Source organism: Pocillopora verrucosa, chromosome 4 (assembly GCF_036669915.1).
Source record: "Pocillopora verrucosa isolate sample1 chromosome 4, ASM3666991v2, whole genome shotgun sequence".
Lineage (NCBI taxonomy): Eukaryota > Metazoa > Cnidaria > Anthozoa > Scleractinia > Pocilloporidae > Pocillopora > Pocillopora verrucosa.
The window spans coordinates 6,585,206-6,605,507 of record NC_089315.1 but is presented as its reverse complement, the minus strand read 5'-3'; the positions used below and the strand labels follow the sequence as shown (position 1 = coordinate 6,605,507).

The window sequence follows — 20,302 nt, the reverse complement described above, 5'->3', positions numbered from 1 at the left end:
CATCGATGAAAGCAAGCCGTAAGGTGCCTAGAACAAACCAAGTCTTCCTCTACAACAAAGGTATTTCTATACAAAAGCTTTCACTTGGAAAAGGCGACAATTTTATTTTCATCTTAATTGAGCTGTCTCTCATGTGATGAAGAAATCATGACAGCTCTTAGTAGTGAATAAATCGAAAGATGTTCATTACCCACAATAATAAAGCTATGTTGCAAGCTGTAGATTTTATCTGATGGGTTAAAGTTCTCAAATCGCACTAATACAGAAGCAAACGTCTGTAAATGTTTGCCAAGGACTTTCTTGGTAAGTGAAGAGCTTCTCTCTCCATAGGTCATGCACTGATATCTACAGGCAAGATGTAGTTCAAGATCTTACTTGATAGAATAAGCCATATAACCTAAGGTGCACCTCTTAGTTTTACAAGAATGGACGATTTTTTACTTATAATGATCAAATACTATGTCTTCTTTCAGTGATTTCAGAACTCTACGAGCCACAGTTTTACTTATTTAAGAGAGATAATATTTAACCTTACCCCTTCTCCACGTCGAGCACAATGTCAAGTGGATCCCAAAGATCATTATACACAAGAGTCTTTCTGAAGGAGCCGTCCAACTGAGACACTTCGATTCTGTTTGACCCTTCGTCTGTCCAATACAGATTTCTCGCAATGAAGTCTATTGCAATGCCATTAGGTGTTCTCAAACGATCCACCACTTCCTCCTGTGTGCTGCCATTCAAATGGACTCGGGAAATTACGTCTCTGAAGCTGTCAGACCAGTAGACGAAGCCATTAAGGGGGTCAAATTCAACCCCCACAGGTCTCCTGACATTGTTTAATGGGATTGCCATGGCCTTCTTTGAAATTGATGCTCCCAGTGGTATTTGATAGAGTCCTCGTTGCGTCTTATCAGCCAATAGGAGAAGTTTGGATGCTAAAAAGTGTGTGAAATACATCGAAACCATTATTTTTTTGCGAAACGATAAACGATAAGTAATCATTCAAAAATTCACAAGTTCTCGAAAACTAATATTAGAAATAATATAGTCTGCCCAAAAAAGATCTTTTAATGTAACTAAATGCAGAAATAGCCTTCTATCCCCTTCCCCCCTCCTGCCCACCCCACTTGGCAGTGCACTTTTCTTTTCAACACTTGCACAGTTGTTCTAAAACAACAACTTGGCGGTTTATATTGTTTACCTGAATCATCACACGTCTTTCCGTCAGGCTTTAAAATGCTTCCTATTGGACATGCGCATTGGCTCCCTGCTGGCGATAGCAGACAAAGGTGGCTGCATCCACTATTGTTGTGGCAAGCAGAGCTACCTACGAAAGAACCAGAGACAACAAGGTTTTAAACGATACTCATAAAAATACCCGTAACAAATATAACACCATGAGGATCAATATTATTTTTTGTCCAACGGTCGAGAACACGTGATGATAACCAGCTTTGATATAGGAAATTGCAAGTTTAACATGGCCATGTGTCCGCCTGCTTTATGATAAAATCATCTTCGTGTTAACTAACACTGAACGCTAATACTCCCCCAAATTTCTCCACCAGCCATACTCCTTCTAGGTCAGCGCCTGCCAAAAAAACGTCTACTCTCGAATCTGATCGCTCAGAGCATCAGAGCCTATGCGATTATTGTAGCATTAAGGAACTATGATATTAAGTGATTCGTCATTTTGTCAGATTGCTGGCATCGCTTTGTACCTTTCAGATAGAGCAAGGCACTGTAAGAGTTGAGACAAAATGTCCCAGTCCAGTCTTACGTGCCACTGCGTGTCCAACTTGCCCACGTCAAACTTGAGTTCAAATTTTTAACACAATTGTTGAGACAAATTACTTGAATATTGATCGTACCTTTAGGTTGTCGCAAGGAGGAGAACATCTCAAGCCCTCGAAGATTACTGAAACCAAGACCTGCGTAGTTTCCCAGAGATCTCTTTGTGGACTTCTCGATCTTGAAGATTTTGTTGCCTCTCGCGTCAGATACGTAAAACACTCCGCTCAGCAATACAATATCATAAGGATAACTAATGGATGAGAGGGATGTAAACTGTTGTCGGGTGTTTCCATTAAAGTCAATGCTTTCCAGCCTTTTGGTAAAAAGTCCTCGACTAATAAAATATATACGGTTTGCTTGGAAATCGATGGTCATCCCGACCGGAACGTTAAAATACGAGCTCCCAAGGTTGACCAAGGTTTTCCGATTTTCACCTGCCAAAGAAGCTCTCTCGATTTTACTTTGAAATCCTCCGTTTGACCAAAACATGTACCTACAATACCAGTGATGAATAAAAACGTGAAATGTAAGTGGGCGTGGAAGAACTAGTGAAAAAACTCTTGCGGACTAAAGGTTCGAACCCGGCAGAATCAAGAATACGCTTCAGGAACTACGAGAGGAAGTGTCACAGTCAAACATTACTTCACCTTTTGGGGATGGGGCTGGAGAACCTATGTTGAGCTGGCCAGGCGTTCGAAAACTCGTTGTCAGGGTATGACGTCAAAACTCAAAAGCGATCTATGTACCGCAAGTGAATCACACGAATTTCTACATCAAAGCTAGACGCTCTGCAACAACATAAAATCCAACTGACGATATCTGTACGTCTGTTTTTAAATAGGGCATTGCAAAGAACCTATCAAAAAACTTGCTGCAGAATTTATCATAAACCAATTTTCAATTGAGTTTCAAAAGTACTCCAGGATGGCACTGGTTTTGCTTAACCGAACTCTGTAATAAAATCAGCCAGAAAACTCGCCCCGCCATCTCAACCAATCAGATGAGAAATTAAAATCGACCGCATCTTGGTCGTTTACGTTTCTCTGTGCTTTAGGAAGCAGTTTGCTTGCCGGCAGTTCCACTTCCGTGCATTTCCTCCTTTTGATAATATCCGTAGCAATTTATCTATGGAAAGCCCTCTATCATATAAAAAGCTGGTACATACCCTTTTCTTGGGTCCACAACTATTCCAAGAGGATTTCGTATATCTTTACTGATCAAGACCCGTCTGTTTTTCCCGTCCAACTGCGCTACTTCGATCCGACGATTGGTGTTATCAGTCCAATAAATTAATCCACTCTCCCACTCCACCGCAATACCTTTGATCTGACCTATGTTGCTGTCTGTTGACACGTTCTCCACTTTTCCACTAGTAATGTTCAGCCTCTTTATGACGTTTGGCTGACGCTCGCTCCAGTACACCAAATTCAGTTTCACGTGCACGTCGACTGCATCAACAGAGTTGAGGTTTGGTGCGACTGAGTACAAGTTGGAGGAGCTGATATCTAACGCTTGGAGAGCGCGACTGTTGCTGAAGTACAGACATGGTTGGGATTGGCATGAGGTCGATGTCACGCCTACCAGTAAGGGAAAAATGAGAAAAGAAGTCAGAAGAAACTACCCAACAGTTAAGACCTTTATCGCTAAAGATTGATCGCTTACCAGAGATTCTGCCGGCCTCTGTGTAATTTAAATGATAGGTTTGGTATGGAAAAGTACTCTGAAATGACTAGTGGTCGCTAATGAGATAAGGCCAAGAGTTGAATATTTGCGTGACATCATGGAATGGCTTCATTCTCAACAGGAAATCTATTTACTTCATTTTTATATTAGAGCTGTCTCACTAGGTTTCCTTAAATCCTCCTGCTGTTTCCTGTTTCAGTCTCGGTGGAATGCATACTCGGTGACTTCTCATTGATAATCGTTGATATTACATTGAATGCGTGAGCCGGTTGAACGAGAGCTGATTTTTTTTCTCTCTCCATTCGATTGATCAATACGTGACACGGACGCATCCCTGCTGATCTTCTCCATTACTTAATTACGCTGTACTTGACAGCTAGTTGCTATTTTTTGCCATTCTCAATCACACAAATTAATTAGCGGATTACAGGACTAATTACAGCATCCTTTGGTATTGTTGTATCAATGGTGCCAGTCGAAGTGGAAGTAACGTAAATAAGAATGATGTAGTTTTATTGTTAGTGTTCCTTAAAGCGCACGGTTCTTTAAGGAAGTTGTTAGTCTCCTTCGCTCAATAAAAATTGTTAATGAAGAATTGCGAAGATTTAGATGAAAAGAATTTCAACTACCAAGCGTGCCGTCTTGACACTTTGGTGATTAACTAGTTATATTATACCACGATATTTCGAGGAACTGTCTAGCATGTCTAGTAGAAATCAGGAAGTAAGGCAAATTTATTTTACGCGGGGGTTGAGTTTTGATGGGCACTTCACCAATCCTGAACAGATCATGCAAAACCGCAATTTACTAGCGACAAACAAACCTATCATTTATCAAACTGAACGATTGAAAGCCTCTCGCGAGTGGAACTGTATCAACATTATGCCAAGCCCCCCGAAAAAAAAATTAAACGATGTAGTTCTGAAGATTGGCAATCTTAATTTCTTTGTTTCTAATAATTATGCGCTGAATGATCGATGAGACGGAATTGAGACAATGTTAAAGTTTGGTCATACAATGATCCCGTTATGAAAGAATATTTCCACCTTTTTGTCTACCTCAGCGAATATAATTTGTTCAGTTCTATTCAATATACTTCTGACAGAAACAAAAAAATAATTACCTTTATAACTGATAGTTTGCCAAGTCAGGAACAGAAGAATTCCTCGAAGAGATGAGGCAAATAAATTCTTCTGCGTGATCATGTTGAGATTCGGTCACGCTAACTTTAAAGGAATACCCCTGTAATTACACATAGATACAGAGAAAAAGTCATGTAAAAATTATATGTAAGAAAACTGTCAAACTCATACGAATACTGATTTTCGGTTTGAAATCATAAACACCAGCACCATTACATACTCTCTGAGTATCAAGGTTTGTTATGCATTGAATTTTAATATATTCTGTTGTGAAATTTATGTCGTCATGGACGAAAGGTAAGCGAACACTCCTCTATAGAGAACAGCAACTTTGAACTGGTTTGCTCACCTTGCCTCACTTGCAGAGTTAGCCAGCCTAAAATCGCTCAATTCTTCAAATAGATACGAATTAAGAAGTTCAGAGTTAATTTGTGTATTCTTTTATAAAATGATAAAAATAATAGTAAGAAAATTTGATTACCTCTCAGGATTCTACGTGCGTCGCCTTTGTTTGCTACCGAAGTTGGTATGTTAACGAGACGATTACAAAAAGCAGTAGAAGGTCGGCTAGTCGAACGAAGTGTTATAGTTCCCTGTGATCGAGTGTTCAGAGGCAAACAGCAAACTTGTTATCAATAAAGCTGAATTACGCGACAAAAACAGTCTTCAGAGTGAAGGTAGCAATTTCAACTATTGCATGTCACGACTTGAACAGATTGAGATAGGTTTCAAACCCGGCGGCTATCGACCTGCGAGCTAATACATTTTCATAAAGTTCTGCTTACAACTGAGAGTATCAATATTCATCGAGGTTTTTTGTAGATGAAATAAACACCACACGTGACCTCGCGATGGCAAAGTACTCATTCGGTCAAATGGGAATCAGTAATAAAGGAAGTACATATTTTAAACGACACTATGTGAAGAAGTCACGTCGCTTACTGAAGCGCGACTTTTATCTTTTCATATTCCGGCTTAAAGTTTTTAATTTTCTTCCATATGTGCCTACACGTTTTTTTCAGTTGACAATGCGAGCTTAGCCAGTGTGGAACTCAGATCGAGTTCTACAACATTTTGAGCGGTTCGAATCAAAGCACGCGTTTGAGATCCGGATGTTGATAAACTTAAAGCAGCTAATGGGGCCACAGAAAACTATGTCGGTGGGGCCAGGACGTGATAAAATACTTCCGTGTTTATTCAGGGAATTATGAAGAAGCACGATTTCGAGCTTTGCTCGGCTCTATACGGAAAATATAAAGTGAATCAACATTAAGTTGGCTCTTTTCCATAAAAATCCTTGGCACTGTAAAAGTTTTGGTCCGTGCTTTACATATTTGTTTGTTTGCGGTTTTTTGTTTTCGCGTGATGATAATTGCATTTTACTTCATGCCCAGTACTCCACGCGATTCGACTCAGTTATTTTCTTTATCCTTAATCTATCAGCCAACGTGATGGCTCGCGTAAAATCCGATGCAGTTCCCGTAAACTGAGCTTGGTGAAAAAAAAATTGCAGATATGGAAAAAAAACATCAAAGTTTATGCCGAACATACACTGGATTTTATTTCCGCTACTCTGTCGAGTCTGATTTTCGGCGATTGGCAATCGAGCATTGTTTAGAAATTTCGAAATTTCGAAATTTACCCACAGGACTGATCTCATTGCTTTACAATTTTAAAGTTCTTTTTCACTAGTTCTTAACAAAGCTAAAATCTTTCTTGGCATATTTTGGTTCGTGACCATCAGTTGGCGGGTGGCAAAACCTTTGTCACGTTCAAAGCTGCTCATCGTGTTCCTGTTTGTTTTATGTCACGACGAACATGTGAACCTGTCAACAACAAAAAAGCACCTTCCTTTCAGAGAATACCCGGATATACGGAAGGCAGTTATCCTAAAAAGATTTAGCCTTCACTTCTCAATCCAAGGGAAAACTGATGATTAAATTTCCTTAGAAAGATGGGAGACTTCATTATACGCGTAGTCGATTAACCAACTCGAATTAAAACACATAGCCGCTTATATTGGACTCCCATACTTACCAGAACTCCTAGACTGTTACCAGGATCAAAAAGGGAAAACAAAAGTTCCCCTCTTTAATTTTAAACTCAGATGTTGTGTGTGGCTGATTTATTGTCGTTTATAATTGTATGCCTAAAGATACCGAAATTTCCGTACAGAAACCCTGAATGAACGGTCACGCAAGATTTAGATGGTCGAAAGAGATAAGTCACGTTTGTTTTCGAATTGATTGCATTCGACGAAATCATCTCTTTCTGGTCATCTCCATGCTAATGCTCCTTTTGTGCTCAGTTAGGAAGCTTATTATGCCATCACGTTATATGTCCTATAGGAGAAATATAACTATAGGCTAAGTTATGATACAAAACCCACCAAAGTTAAATTAACAATAAGTCACGCAAGTTGCCTTCTAGTTTTCTAGGAAATACTCGCTGCGATTGTTTATGACCTTGCACGTTGGTTTTGTATCTTCACGGCTTAAGGTGAACTTTGATTGATGCGAAAAAATATGCAGTATACCGCGAGGTTCTCCGATTTTTTTTCTCCACGAAAATCCAACGATAACATATACCCAAGTTTATAAGCTCTTGCTAAAACCTATGAGAATTCTCTCTGAGGGTTCTCTACAGTCCAAAATTAGCTGATTTAATTTCTGATTTGTAACAAATCCTTTTTCTCAAATGAACGCGCGGGGTGAATCCTCCATGCTGTCATCTCCTCATTTATCGTTTAAAAATATATTATGAGAAATAAAAATATTGTAAAAGCTATGAAAATTTTTAGGCGGTTGGTAAAAGCTCGCCTTATTAATGAACTAACAACCCCATAACATTCCCAAGGCATCAAGCGGCCTTGTTGGCTGGTGTTATTGTGTGTGCCTTACGGTTGTGTGTGCCTTACGGTTCTGTGTGCGTCAAGCGAGGAACTTATGGCAAAGCCGAGAGTGGATAATACTCGAACAGAATTTTCCATCAGGTGACTTCGAATTCTGCAGGAGCCCATTACGTGATGGGCTAGTCGTTTTGGTGCATACTAAACCACCAGCCATGTAGAGTACGATGAAAGTGTTTATAAATCCTTGAATTAGCCTTAAGAGCGCTTATTTCTAACAATTAAAATGAGGTTGCTAAGTAACTGTAAGCAGATGGGGGTACCGTAGCGAAACTGAAGATCGGCAAACGAGAATTACCGATGAAAACAGCTCGCGGGGAGCGGCTATGGAGAGGTGGCTGAAACAAGAAAACACGCTGATTGGAAGATGTCATGAGCTAATGTACGAGAGGCACTGGGAACGAATTAATCCTTCCCGCCTCACCAGCGATATTTAGTAGTCATCGAGAAGATGTCGAGGAAAACGCTAGCATTTGTCACAGGAAATCAAAACAAACTAAAAGAGGTGAGAATTGTTACTATTATCATTTTTTACAGATAAGCAGTATTTATTAAATTGCTGTTAATTTTGATCAATCACCTTTAAATACCGGGGTTTCAGGTAGAGTGAAATAAATCATGTTGTAGATTTCTTTATTCTGGCCTCATCTTCTCGTTCCCAGTTGATAAACTCGATCTAATTAGAAATTAATTTAAAGAACAACCTTTCATAGTATGTCTCGAATTCTATCGTGAGAACAATCGTCAATGAATGTACGCGCGTTCAGTACTTTGATCAAGGCGTTTTGATCGAACCACTACCGTTATCCTGAATAGCGTGACACTTCGGTCACGCTATCAGTAATTGCTTTGCGGTTAGAGTTAGGATGAGAATCGAGGCTTAGAAAAGTAGATTTCCCCATTAATTCAAGAGAGAAGGTGTTTTACTTTGAGTTATGAATAATATTAGTGTTCGTTGATCTGATTCTGGCTCGATTTCTGTTTCGTTCATTTCCTAAGGTGGTTGCCATCTTAGGGGACTCATTTCCATGGAAAGTGGAGTCTAGAAATATAGATTGTAAGTATGTGCAGTTACATACCTTTTTAAGCTACCTATTAAAAAGATTGTTTAGTACGTAAGTTAATGCCAATTGTGTGGTAATGACTGCATGCGTGATACTTTCATGGGCTTATTTTTGTTATTATAACAGTATTTTTGTTCCTGGTGTATTTTCTAACAATCAGAATACCACAAGGGGGGTATTGTAGGAATAAACAATTTCTACTAGTTTCTCATCTATAAATGGGAGGGAGAGTTGTACTTTCTGGCAACCCACTGTTGACAACCAGCTGTTCAATCTATTGCCTACATGTATTTACAGTTAACCCTTTAACCCATAAGAGTTACTGGCATCTAATTTTTCCTCATGACATCATTCCTAAATTGTGCAAGGTCATGAGAAAAAAGGAAATGATCACCAACTAAAGAAGTTCTTGACTGTTAAACATATTCTCCTTGTCAACACCCATAGGAAATGTATAGAGAACAGTATGGAGAATATTAACACTGATTCTAGGCAGTAAAGGATTAATGAAGATGATTTTAAATACACAACCCATATCCCTATTCCTGTAGTGCCTGAATTTCAAGGTGAACCAGACGAGATATCTAAGGAGAAATGCAAAGTTGCTGCGAAAGAGGTTTGAGACACATTTAGTTATCACTTCCTTAACTGAATAGTTTCAAGAGATATGGTAATCTTGAATTGTCACAGATTTTCAATCAAAAAAAATCCAGGATGATGATTTTATGTTGTATGTGTTCTCTTTTTATTTATCTCCTTATGCTAGGTTGGAGGCCCAGTCATAGTAGAAGACACATGTCTATGTTTTACAGCATTAGGAGATCTCCCAGGACCTTATGTGTGAGTATAATATAGTAATTCTTGTGTAAACACTGATGCATTGAATGAATGATAGAATTATTATCAGAGAAAGATGTGACAAAGATACCCCAGTTGGAAGACATTTTTAATTATATTAAATATATATTTCACTAAATATATATATATATATATATATATATATAACTAACTGCAGACAGTACTCTTTTGGCCTTCTGGACCTTATCAGTGCAGTGCTGATACTAGGATGGAGGTAAGGCTATATACCCACCCAAGTGATCTCACACATGTGGGATCATCTAAGCCATGCCAGAGTGCTCAAACTAGAAAAACTAGTGAAAAACTATATATATATATATATATACATATATATATATATGTGTGTGTATATGTATGTATATATACTAGATATATATTTTTGATATAGTTAAAACTATGTTGTTTATATATTATTAAAGCTTTTGTTTTCTCAGACACACCTATTTGTAAAGGGGATAGTGCTCTCTGACCATATACCTGTAATGACAGTTGTACTTCCTTCCACTGCCTATTGGGGGTGGGGAGAGACCCTAAAGAAGCAACCAATCAGTTAATTGCCTTTATTTCTTACAATTTAGCCTTGTTATGTGTATGGTTTCAGGGAAGGTGGAGTTTGGAAGACAACTTTTTAATTGATTTATTGTGAATCAGCTGCAAAAGTGGATGATATAGAATAATTGAACCAAACTTTTTCCCCTTTTTTTAGGAAGTGGTTCTTAAAGAAATTAGGACCTGAAGGTACTATTAATAGACTTTGATTGTTGTAGTGATTGAACATTGAAAGATTTCCAATTTCTGTAACAACTAACAAGACATTAATTTTCATTTTTGTTAAGACTGGTGTTGTTTTAATGCAACTTATAGCTGTTATATTAATAACCAATGAACCAAATATAAAGCTGTACCCTATCACACTCTGTATCCTTTAAAGAAGCACAAGAGGAGTGGATTAGAGTATAATTTTTATAATTATGCTGGAAAAGAGGCCACACAAGAGACTGAGCTGGGAAGGGTAGTCCTGGTCTATTAATGCTAACAATGAGTTAAACATACAAAAGAAAAACCTCCCTCCCTGCATCTTACAGCAGGTTCATTTTCCAGCATATAAGCCAATGCATTAAAAATACACTCTCTTGTATGATTAACCAAAAACTAATTTTATGTTAATTTGAAATTGATTTTAGGTCTACACAGACTCCTGACAGGATGGGAGGACAAGTCTGCATATGCACTCTGTACTTTTGCATATTCAACAGGAAACCTTGAGGACCCTGTTTTACTATTTAGAGGAAAGACAATGGTATGTCATGATGAATGACCTCCTTGAAGTTTCTTGGTGAATTATATTATACAAGTTATTTTATTCATGTAGGGAAAAATTGTAGAACCCAGAGGTCCAAGGAATTTTGGATGGGATCCATGTTTCCAACCAGATGGCTTTAATCAGACGTAAGTTTTAGTAATTAAATGCGCCTAGCAGTCAGATGTCAACAGAAGTAGACGCACTTTAAATCAATGAAATTATACATAAAATTATATGTGTAGCTACCGTGTAGATGCACACATTTTCATATCCTGACTTTGCCACAAATAAATGTAAATTTTTTATTTGATGGGGGATTTCTTGTGTCCAATGTTCTTCTCATGAAACTTCATGATTGTATTTATACAAGGTGATTACATTAAGTCCTTGTGCTTACCTTTATTTTATTTATTTCATGATTTGCGAGTTTTTTCAAATTACAATGTCATTTAAAGTTTGGTGTGTCATTTTACCTCTTCAAGTGTTTGATAAGCTGTAACTGGTGCCATTCAATTTAACTGTTTGCAATTAAAGATGCATCAGACAAAATTATACAGATCTAAGAACACACTTTGTCGAAGAGCATGTAAATGCGCTCATTTGATTCTTCTTCTTCAGATATGCAGAAATGCCATCAGAAATCAAAAATGAAATATCACACAGAGGCAAAGCTCTTAAGGCTTTAAAAGAATTCTTTGAAGAAGGTGAAGAACCAGAACACAAAAAAGCAAGAAACCTTAATGAGGAAACATGATTTCTGAGTAATCTCTTCCACTATACAGTATCAGTGATGTACATTTGACTAGTTTATTGTGGAATAAAAAAATTCCCTTCTTTCTATGAGAAAGTCAGTTTGTCACAATGTTATTCACTTCAAACTTTTGAAAAGGAAATGTTTAGGCAGGAGGGTAATAGTTTACCATAAGGTGTGACTGCCCAAGTGAAAATAGTCCTCAACATGAGGTGGCCTTAGCATTAGGGACAGTCATTACTACTGGCTTAAGTCCCTTTGAAGACTATCCCACCTGGAAGTAAAGATACAACTTTGCTGGAAGAGATGTCTCCATGAACCCATCCTGGTTCATAGATCTTAATCAAAAAAGCTTTCAGAATAACCCTCTCATTTGTTTTCCACACCCCTAAACCATTAATTGCTGAAAATCCTCACTCAGATGAGTTTCCTCCTCTTAATTTTATTTTTAAAATTATTTTGTTTTATTTGTAATTACATACAACAAATAATAGTTCTGTATATAGGAGATTCTGATTGGAGATTCTGCTCTCCTGCAAATATTTCTCAGATAATTAATTTGTCCAATATATAAAATATATAATTTGTTCAATATGTAAAATATTTTACAAAATATTTTATTCTTCAAGAAGACTCTCATGTTATGCATTTCTCATAATCCCACATGAAATTTGCCATAATTTTTCTACCTTGTTTCATACTGTTAGATTTGTAATATAATGATAGAATAATTGTCCAAATAAATTCCCAGGACAAAAATAGGCAAAAATAATATTATATTCTGACAAGACATATCATTCTCAGATAAAAATTCAATTTTTGTGCACTTTTGTTCCAGTCAATTATTTACTTGTATAAGTTCTATCTAAAATATGTTCAACAAAGATTTAAAGAGAACTATATAACTCCTTTCCTTCTAATTAATTATGGATGAAAATACTACAAATCCATTTGACAAGTGTTAAATCCAGAAATATAAATACATTTATTCTTGAGATATATATGGTATAATATTTATTTCACCACTTTGGTACCCATCCACACCCAGTACATAACTTCATGTCTTCATCATGAGCACTGTCACAGTTCTTTTGCCTTGTCTCTACCACAGCTGGGAGGTTTACATGAGTGGCATCACAGAGCGGTGGATTCTTGGTGTGTTTACAGTTACAAATAGAATAGATTCTTTGGGGATGATCTGGAACCTTCCATTTAAGAGACTTGAAACCAGTTTTCTTGTGAGCTCCTTAAAAAAAATAAATTTATTAACTTAAGATATATCAAATAAAAAAGATTGATAATGAAAACACAAGATTGCACCATACTGATTCATTCCATCAATTAAATTGTATGTCTTAAAGTACAATAACTGGTTCACCCAGTCACTAAGATATCATTACGTTGCTCTGGGTGAAGTTTTTTCTTTAGAAATTTAAGTGAGGATATAATTATGTAAATGTTTGTTGCATGCTTCTCCAAACCTTAGCAACTTACATTTTTTCAGATGAAAATATTAATTTTCTCTACAGAATTTCTGACTTGAATAACATAAATACAGATAACTATACCGAAATATTAGGATCAGGTCCCCCTAGCCAAACAGTTGGTTAAAAGTTTATCGAATTTCTGACCACAAGAGATAACACACGGTGATCTTGGGTATTACATTCTAACCCGTAAACAGTTGATAACATGCAAAAAAGACTTTTCCTTAGGCCTGGAAATACATAAAATCAGACTCAGTCAGCCCATTCATCCGTCAGTTCCCTCTTTAGAACCAACTTACTTACCATCGCACCATGGCTGCTTCTTGCTCAGTCCGCATGTACACCACTTCATGGTTTTTCCTGGTTCTAAGTCTTCCACATTACAGGGTCCATACTATACATAAAAAGAAAGGGCAAAAAAATGTTAAGTTGGAACTATGAGGCGGTAGGTCCTTTTTAAGGGCAGATATAAGACCAGGAAGTTTTATCAACTCTTTACAACTGCTGAAATACAATACCATTGCAACTGCTGGACAGAGGTTTTCATAGTTTTTCGTCTTCTTCGCCGTGATGGAAGAAGCACCGTCAACAGATAGCTGGTCCATTCTAAGAAAATAACTGCTAAGGGTTAGAAAATCAGAGTCTCCGAATTCATGAATTGTTTTAACACTCTGTGTTCTGTACCATTCTGTACAAGCCAAAAAACGATAACTCCAAAACAAATACAAGCTTTGTAACCAGTCATTGCTTAGTTACCACGCCTTTCAAGTGACTTTTAAAATGGCGGGAGAATTTGCAGAGTACATTTAGAAAGAGGCTATTTGTTTTGTTTCTCGACGGAACTACCCATCGAAGTAAGCAAAGGTTTTATATATTTCATAATTGACAAAAAAAATTTATGGGCAGTTTGTGTCTTTCGCAGGCGATCTTAAACGTACAATCGATATGTAGACGTGCCGCAACCGCGAATCAGCTGAAACCGATAGTATTATCAATTCCCAGTGCAAAGAGTCAGCTGGTTCTCCTTTTTCAACACGACATGAATGTTTTGGTGCGTTGAATAACATCAGTTTACTTCCTTTTTGCAGCATAACGCACTACATACGTCTGCAATCGTTAGCGCGGGGAAAAATAATATATTTCGCGACATTAATGGATACAAACAGACACTCGGCCCACCAGTCCCAAAACGAAGACAATTTTCCGATCTTTTCCCTTGGGCTAGAGTTCTTAAAAGAGGCGAAAAAAGAGAAAAATAACGGAAATGGAGAGTCCGCGAACAATCACTTCTGATATTGTTGTTTGTATTTTGCGTCGGATTTGATGCACAATTCCACCGGCTATGTTATAAAACAGTTGGTTCATGCTTCTAGCTGTGCACTATCGAGTTATGGAGCACGTGGGAAGTTTGGAGAGCACTCAAGAAGCTAGAGTTGCCCTTGGCTATTGCCTTGGGCAACTCTTACGCTTCTTTTGTGCTCTCCAAACTTTCCTTGTGCTCCATAACTCGATAGTGCATGCAAAAGCATGAACCAATTGTTAAATGTCCTTGTTCCTTGACTGGTGAGGCCACCCTGCCTGTTGGTTGATCGATGTAGGTGTGGGAATGCATACAAGAATTTTTAAGATAGAAATGAAGGAAACAAATGGTGAGAGTATCTTTCGATCTCAGATTTGCGTGTCTTACAAGTTCGTTTTAGTTACTAAAGCGGAAAATCAGAACCATATGCAAGTAGAGGCAATTTATTTTACTGAGCAGTAGGATTATAAATTTACCAGTGTAAACATATTGCTCAACATGGGTGGGATTGAGATTGAAAAAGTGGGCGTGATTTTGAATCTGACCCAGCTCTCATTCTTTGCATGTATTCATGTGGCCATTTCATAGAGTTCTTCTTCCTCAATATAAAGCATGTTGACATGTGATGGGCCTTAGGAAGGTGGACTAAATACATGTACCATAGAAAATCATGTGCACCAGGAGCCCATATAATGTACTCCTTAATAAGATAATTATTGATGTCGGAGCTGACATTTTGACAACTTCAGTGGAAGTTGTCTTTAGAATCCATGATGTAGTCATCATCATCTCCCTGGTTGTGACTTCCTTTCAGGTTTCCAAAATGTCACTCACTACTACTGAAAACATTAGCCTAATTTACTTAATCAGTTATTTATTAATGTAGGTATACTTTAGTTTTAAAAATTTACATATAGACAAGAAACATGTGCATTTTACATTAAGCAGGCTGTTATTGATTTTAGGCTTGACCGCTGGTAGATAACTAGGTGTGGCTCTACAATCATACCTCTGGTCTTGCGCAAATCACCTCTAGGCAAGATGTCATCATTAGAGAAGATGAAGATTCAGGGAATCCGTAGTTATTCCCACATGGAACCCAGTGTTATCGAGTTTCAGAAGCCACTAACTTTGATTGTTGGACCTAATGGAGCAGGGAAGACGGTAACTTTCTTTCACCCTTCACTCCTTAACAGTACTTATTTTCTCCATCCTGTTCTCTTTACATTCACAGAAAAGGGGAACTCTTGTGACCTTATTGTTTGATTCAGGAGTGGTATTGTAAGGAGAAATTAGTTGCTAGTTGTTCATGGGAGTCAAAGTATTATTTTGATCAGCTATAAATAATTTAATGGAAATATAGCTAGCAAAAATTTTTGAAACAATGTAGTTGATCCCTAACTGTTATTATAGCTGATTACAATACTTTTTGCTGTCTTATGTTTTACAGTCTGTTATTGAATGCCTGAATTACATGGCCACAGGGGACATGCCTCCTGGAAGCAAACAAAGTTTATTTGTGCATGACCCCAAGGTAATGTATTCAACCTTTGTTTTTCTGAGACGGGTGCAATTAACAGAAAACTGTACTCAGATCTGTAGCCATCCTCTAGGAGAAAGATTGAGGAGAACTTTTTATATTGATTAAAGGACCAATTGACGAGCTGGTTTATTTAGAGTGTATCTGCCTTTATACATTTTCCATTGCTCAGTTCCTTTAGGGTTGCTGTGTTTAGATATGAGACATGAAGTTGATTACTGTGTCAAAGACCTTTTTGATTTTAATGTTACAACTGATATAATGTAACATTACATGACTCTGTTATATGGTTTTCCATTTATAAATAATTTTCCATGCTAATTCAAAGACTTGTCAAAACACATTACCTATAAAAATTTCCACCTTTCATGTAAGAGCTGTCATGGTTCAATTTTTGTTTTCCTAACTAAGGTTGCAGGTGAACAAGAAGTACGTGGGCAAATAAAACTGAAATTCAGGGACGTCACTGGTAGTCCTATTGTTGTAACCCGTACATTGGTTTCACTGCAAAAAGTATGTACACTTAGGATATTTATCAACATTACACAAGTTTGAAGATGGATTATGCTCTCTTCAAACAATTTTGAGACACCCACAGTACCATCACTGGCATTTGATAGTAGTCTTGTGTTTTGAAATCAAATGTGAAAGTTAATGCATTTGTTTTTTCATTATAGGGTAAAAAGATTGAAACAAAAACTTTAGAGGGAAATGTCATGAGGGAGGTCCATGGAGAGGTAATGTACACTGTACTCCCTGGTAAAATTTATACTCAAATTATTAGACAGCACTCTGTTCACAATTTCTTCGTTGAAAGAGTTATAGAAAAAAAACTTTTTAATTTTGTAATGGACACTCAGTGAATTTTCCTGCTATCATGATTGCCTGTTCTAGAGACGGAGTTTGAGCTCAAAGTGTGCTGATATCAACAGAGAGGTAAGCACATGCATGTATACACTTGATGTTTATGCATTTTATGGCAAGTTACAGTAACTAGATTATAAGTACAGTACATTTTTTCAATTATGAATAAATGATAATTAGTTCTGTGTACCATGCAGTCAGTGCAAAATAGCTGATTTTTTATGCATGCTATTTCAGATGATTTCATTTCTTGGAGTATCTAAAGCAGTGTTGGATAATGTGATTTTTTGCCATCAAGAAGAATCTAACTGGTAGGCAATTGACAAAATTGATAAATTGAAGATTTGTACTAAAGTGAAGGAAAACTGACGTTGCACAAAGGACCATGATATAGCTGAACTGTAAACTTTTGCAAGACTTAGATTGTTTTGTTGATTTTTGTTTCTAGTCTTTGATTTTAGAAATAATATTTTCCATATTAATGGACCATTTGGCTCTTTTATCAGGGGATTGTTCCATAGATGTGGCCAAAGTTCACTTAAATTGTAAATGGTCATGTTATTCCTACTTTAGTTATCTTATTATAAATTATTTCTTCTATTCTGAAAAATAACATTTATTAAATCAAATTTGTACATCAACTTTTAAGTCCATTAATTGATCCTGAAGGAGTCTTTATCAGAGTTACTAGTAAGTGGAAATACTGCAATAATTATATGTAGTTTCTTACATGCCACACATTTTGCCTGTTCCATCCAACCTATTTTCTGTCCATGTTCGAGTAAAACACAAACCTCCCAAGTCAGTGTAAGTTTCATTAAGCACTTAAGTTTACTAATCTGAGAACTTAATTTGTTTGTACTGGAGGCTTGTTTGCCTGTTGTATTATACAGTACTAGTAATAGCTTATCATTGGTTTCATTTTTCATGTTAATACTGTAAGTATGTTGTGAGAAACTATACACATTCCCTCATATTGTCCATATTAGTGAACAAGAGTCTTATAACTGATAAGAAAAACATGAACATGCATTTCTGTTAATTACAGGCCGCTTAGTGAAGGAAAAGTGCTCAAACAAAAATTTGATGAAATCTTTGCTGCCACACGGTATACATGATTACTGTACATAATGTGTGAAGTATGGTAATGATTTGATCAAGTGCCCTTGATGCCCCCCTTAAAGTTGTTTTTGTTAAGTAGCACCCTCTGTTCTATTAAGCACTTGAACTTCATAAGCATCCTCATTCTAATGAGTGACTTTAATCTGTTTTGCTTTCATTAGGATGAAAATATTTACTGAGTGTATATTTGTCCTTTTACAGTTTCTGCTTTTGTTCATTTTTGGGTAATCAACAAAAAACTTTATTTCACACATTCTGCTTTTTCTTACAAAGAAATAATTGTCCTTTCCCTAATAAGTGCCCTGTGTCCAGTAAGGGCTCTCCCTTGAGGTACCACAAGTAAATAAGTGACCCATGTGCAAAATTCAATCATTATGGTGCATGTAATTCACTGCATATTTTTTCAATGTTGAAGTATGTGCTTGTCTACAGAGTACCTTTATTGAATGAATAAATTTACTAATATGGTTCTAAATGATAACATAAGAAATGTCTTGTAGCAAGTTAAATTAGCTTTTAATAAAAGTGTAGGAATTTTCTTACAATACTTAGTTGGTTAATTTAGCATGTTCTGGTAAAGCTAGAATTCTTATTTGAGTAAGTGATTTTTGCAGAAGTTGATTTTAACTTTTTCTTAATTCACATTTTTATTAGATACATAAAAGCTTTGGAGGCAATTCGCAAATTTCAAAAAGAACAGGTTAGTGCAATTTTAAATGGTGTGATTGTTGTTAGTTATGTATCTGGGTTAAAGTTCAATGAAAGAATTCTCTGCATGATGCCAGATGAGAAGTAAAATAGCAAGATTGTATCATGTATACTTAAAGCATCTGTTTGTTGAGTATCTGTAGAGTGTCAGTCAATAATTATATCGGCTGATACTTGACAGGCACTTGGCTAAAACCTAAGAGACACTTGGCCGACACTTTGGTTGGCTCTTGCTACTGAGTTCTGTCTTCTCTACTCAAATACTTATTTTCTCTAGTCCTTGGAAACTCTTCTTTTGTGTTCCTTGTGGGTGAGGGAAAGAGGCTCAGAGCTGTCATTCCAGAAAAATAATAGTTAACAATACAAATATACTACAAGTGCTTTTCATTCAACTAATTTATTCTTGTTTTCTTGTCACCATATTCACACCAATAACATAGCTTCATTTTCCACTTATAAACCCACACACAAACCACAATTCCTTCAATTGCTCTGACAAAGGGCTAATGCTCAAAACATCCACCTTTTAACTCTTAATGGTGGCCAATTTATGTTTTCAACTCAGTTTTTAACACTAAATTACCTGCTATACTCTCCCACCAACGCAGCACCGCAGTTTCTTTAGAGACTTTTTTACCCCTTTTATTCATGTATACTACAGACAGTACACTGATCAATAATCCACAGATACACTCAGCTGATATGCTGATATGCTGTTATGAGCAACTTAACAGTCAAGTTGTCAGCTGAGTGTCAACTGACATACTGACCAAGTAGTGACTGATGGTGGCAACTTGAATAAGGTGGCAAATAACAGTCTGTCAACATATTGACTGAGTTTTGACGGACTCTCGGTTGACTCATAGGCTCACAGTGTTGGTAGATACTCAGCCAACAGATACCTTAAGTGTGTAAAATACCATAAAATGTTGTAATATATTGTATATGGATTAAGAATGCAGCCATGATTCTCATTGACTACATGTACCATTGCTTGCACCTTATGGTTTTCCTGGTTTTTTTAAATATACTGTCATGTAGAAGTGAATTTCCAGTACATAACTTGCAAGGAAACTAAACAAGCAATTCTACATCATCTGCTATGACAAATACAGGAAGAATTTTTGGTGTTTCAATATATAATTATACATTTACAGGTTCAAACTGTGAGAGAGTATTCTATAGAACTGGCTCATTTAAAAGCAAACAAAGACAAAGCAGTTCAGGTATTACACTGCTTTTCAATCTTGATTTATTTTTATTGAAACAAATTTTGTGACATTTTTGTGTTTACATATGATGCAGCCGTCTATTTCTTCTGAATCTCATGCTTGGTTTATTTTTAGTGTTTGGTAGAAAGGATTCTCAGTGATGTCATAATATATTTTTTAGCAAATTCTGTGGCGTAAACTTATCACTTTTATCAAATCATCTATTTGCTGTTATTATTAGCCACCACAACTTACTTACCATGATCATGTTGGGTATTATACTGACTAAATAGTGCTTAAGTCTGGCACAAGCGAACCAATCATATGATGGAATGTGGAATGTGAAGGGTTAATAATTTATTTTATTTTTTATTTCACCTTTGACATGTTAACTTATATTAAGATAATCTGATTTTTCTGATTTTCACAGATAGAGGGTGAGATGAATGAAAGCAAAGGAAAGATTGTAGCCACTAAAGATACAGTCAATGGGCTGAATGCAAAACTTGAACCAGTGGAGGTAATGAAGGCTGACTTTGTGTACATCACTTTTACTTATTGTACAAT

General features: G+C 36.6%; 4 protein-coding genes across 5 annotated transcripts in view; 2 read left to right on the top strand and 2 right to left on the bottom strand.

Annotated features, from left to right (window-relative positions):
* LOC131773540 (prolow-density lipoprotein receptor-related protein 1) overlaps positions 1–5,476 on the bottom strand; it is a 29,427-nt gene extending 23,951 nt beyond the window's left edge. Inside the window, exons 1-6 of the mRNA XM_066165262.1 lie at positions 5,101–5,476; positions 4,601–4,719; positions 2,960–3,371; positions 1,872–2,287; positions 1,202–1,327; positions 536–935 (exon numbers count right to left, since the gene is read on the bottom strand). Of these exons, the coding sequence (XP_066021359.1) occupies positions 536–935; positions 1,202–1,327; positions 1,872–2,287; positions 2,960–3,371; positions 4,601–4,682 (1,436 nt within the window). The 5' untranslated portion in view covers positions 4,683–4,719; positions 5,101–5,476. The remainder of the gene's footprint in view (positions 1–535; positions 936–1,201; positions 1,328–1,871; positions 2,288–2,959; positions 3,372–4,600; positions 4,720–5,100) is intronic.
* A 1,771-nt stretch (positions 5,477–7,247) lies between these two features.
* On the top strand, positions 7,248–12,731 carry LOC131773544 (inosine triphosphate pyrophosphatase). 2 transcript variants are annotated; one of them, XM_059089492.2, is made up of 9 exons: positions 7,248–8,032; positions 8,527–8,584; positions 9,143–9,207; positions 9,358–9,431; positions 10,156–10,187; positions 10,634–10,749; positions 10,822–10,898; positions 11,371–11,456; positions 12,615–12,731. In XM_059089492.2, the coding sequence occupies exons 1-9, from the start codon at positions 7,979–7,981 to the stop codon at positions 12,629–12,631; spliced, it is 579 nt and encodes a 192-aa protein (XP_058945475.1). In that variant the 5' UTR covers positions 7,248–7,978; the 3' UTR covers positions 12,632–12,731. The 2 variants fall into 2 exon arrangements, with proteins under 2 accessions (XP_058945475.1, XP_058945474.1); XM_059089491.2 differs by lacking the exon at positions 12,615–12,731 and having other exon boundaries at positions 7,250–8,032; positions 11,371–11,616.
* Positions 12,245–13,691, bottom strand: LOC131773545 (CDGSH iron-sulfur domain-containing protein 3, mitochondrial). The gene is made up of 3 exons (XM_059089493.2): positions 13,509–13,691; positions 13,294–13,384; positions 12,245–12,749 (listed from the first exon to the last, which is right to left on the bottom strand). Exons 1-3 carry the CDS (start codon positions 13,593–13,595, stop codon positions 12,523–12,525), a joined length of 405 nt encoding a protein of 134 aa, XP_058945476.2. The 5' UTR covers positions 13,596–13,691; the 3' UTR covers positions 12,245–12,522.
* Positions 13,692–13,758: 67 nt separating this feature from the next.
* Positions 13,759–20,302, top strand: part of LOC131773552 (DNA repair protein RAD50) — a 30,525-nt gene continuing 23,981 nt past the window's right edge. Inside the window, 11 exon segments of the mRNA XM_066165590.1 lie at positions 13,759–13,844; positions 15,256–15,454; positions 15,741–15,824; positions 16,242–16,343; positions 16,508–16,567; positions 16,725–16,766; positions 16,932–17,005; positions 17,743–17,802; positions 18,471–18,516; positions 19,682–19,750; positions 20,166–20,255. Coding sequence (XP_066021687.1) covers positions 15,332–15,454; positions 15,741–15,824; positions 16,242–16,343; positions 16,508–16,567; positions 16,725–16,766; positions 16,932–17,005; positions 17,743–17,802; positions 18,471–18,516; positions 19,682–19,750; positions 20,166–20,255 — 750 coding nt within the window. The 5' untranslated portion in view covers positions 13,759–13,844; positions 15,256–15,331.

What these genes read in the sequence shown, in the direction of transcription:
- LOC131773544 (XM_059089491.2), top strand. Translation starts at nt 7,979, where the DNA reads ATGTCGAGGAAAACGCTAGCATTTGTCACAGGAAATCAAAACAAACTA. An exon ending in AAAGAAATTAGGACCTGAAG is followed by an intron (nt 10,188 to 10,633) that starts GTACTATTAATA and finishes AATTGATTTTAG; the next exon opens with GTCTACACAGACTCCTGACA. An exon ending in TATTTAGAGGAAAGACAATG is followed by an intron (nt 10,750 to 10,821) that starts GTATGTCATGAT and finishes TTATTCATGTAG; the next exon opens with GGAAAAATTGTAGAACCCAG.
- LOC131773545 (XM_059089493.2), bottom strand. Translation starts at nt 13,595, where the DNA reads ATGGACCAGCTATCTGTTGACGGTGCTTCTTCCATCACGGCGAAGAAG. An exon ending in TCTGTCCAGCAGTTGCAATG is followed by an intron (nt 13,385 to 13,508) that starts GTATTGTATTTC and finishes TTTTATGTATAG; the next exon opens with TATGGACCCTGTAATGTGGA. An exon ending in GAAGCAGCCATGGTGCGATG is followed by an intron (nt 12,750 to 13,293) that starts GTAAGTAAGTTG and finishes ATTTTTTTTAAG; the next exon opens with GAGCTCACAAGAAAACTGGT.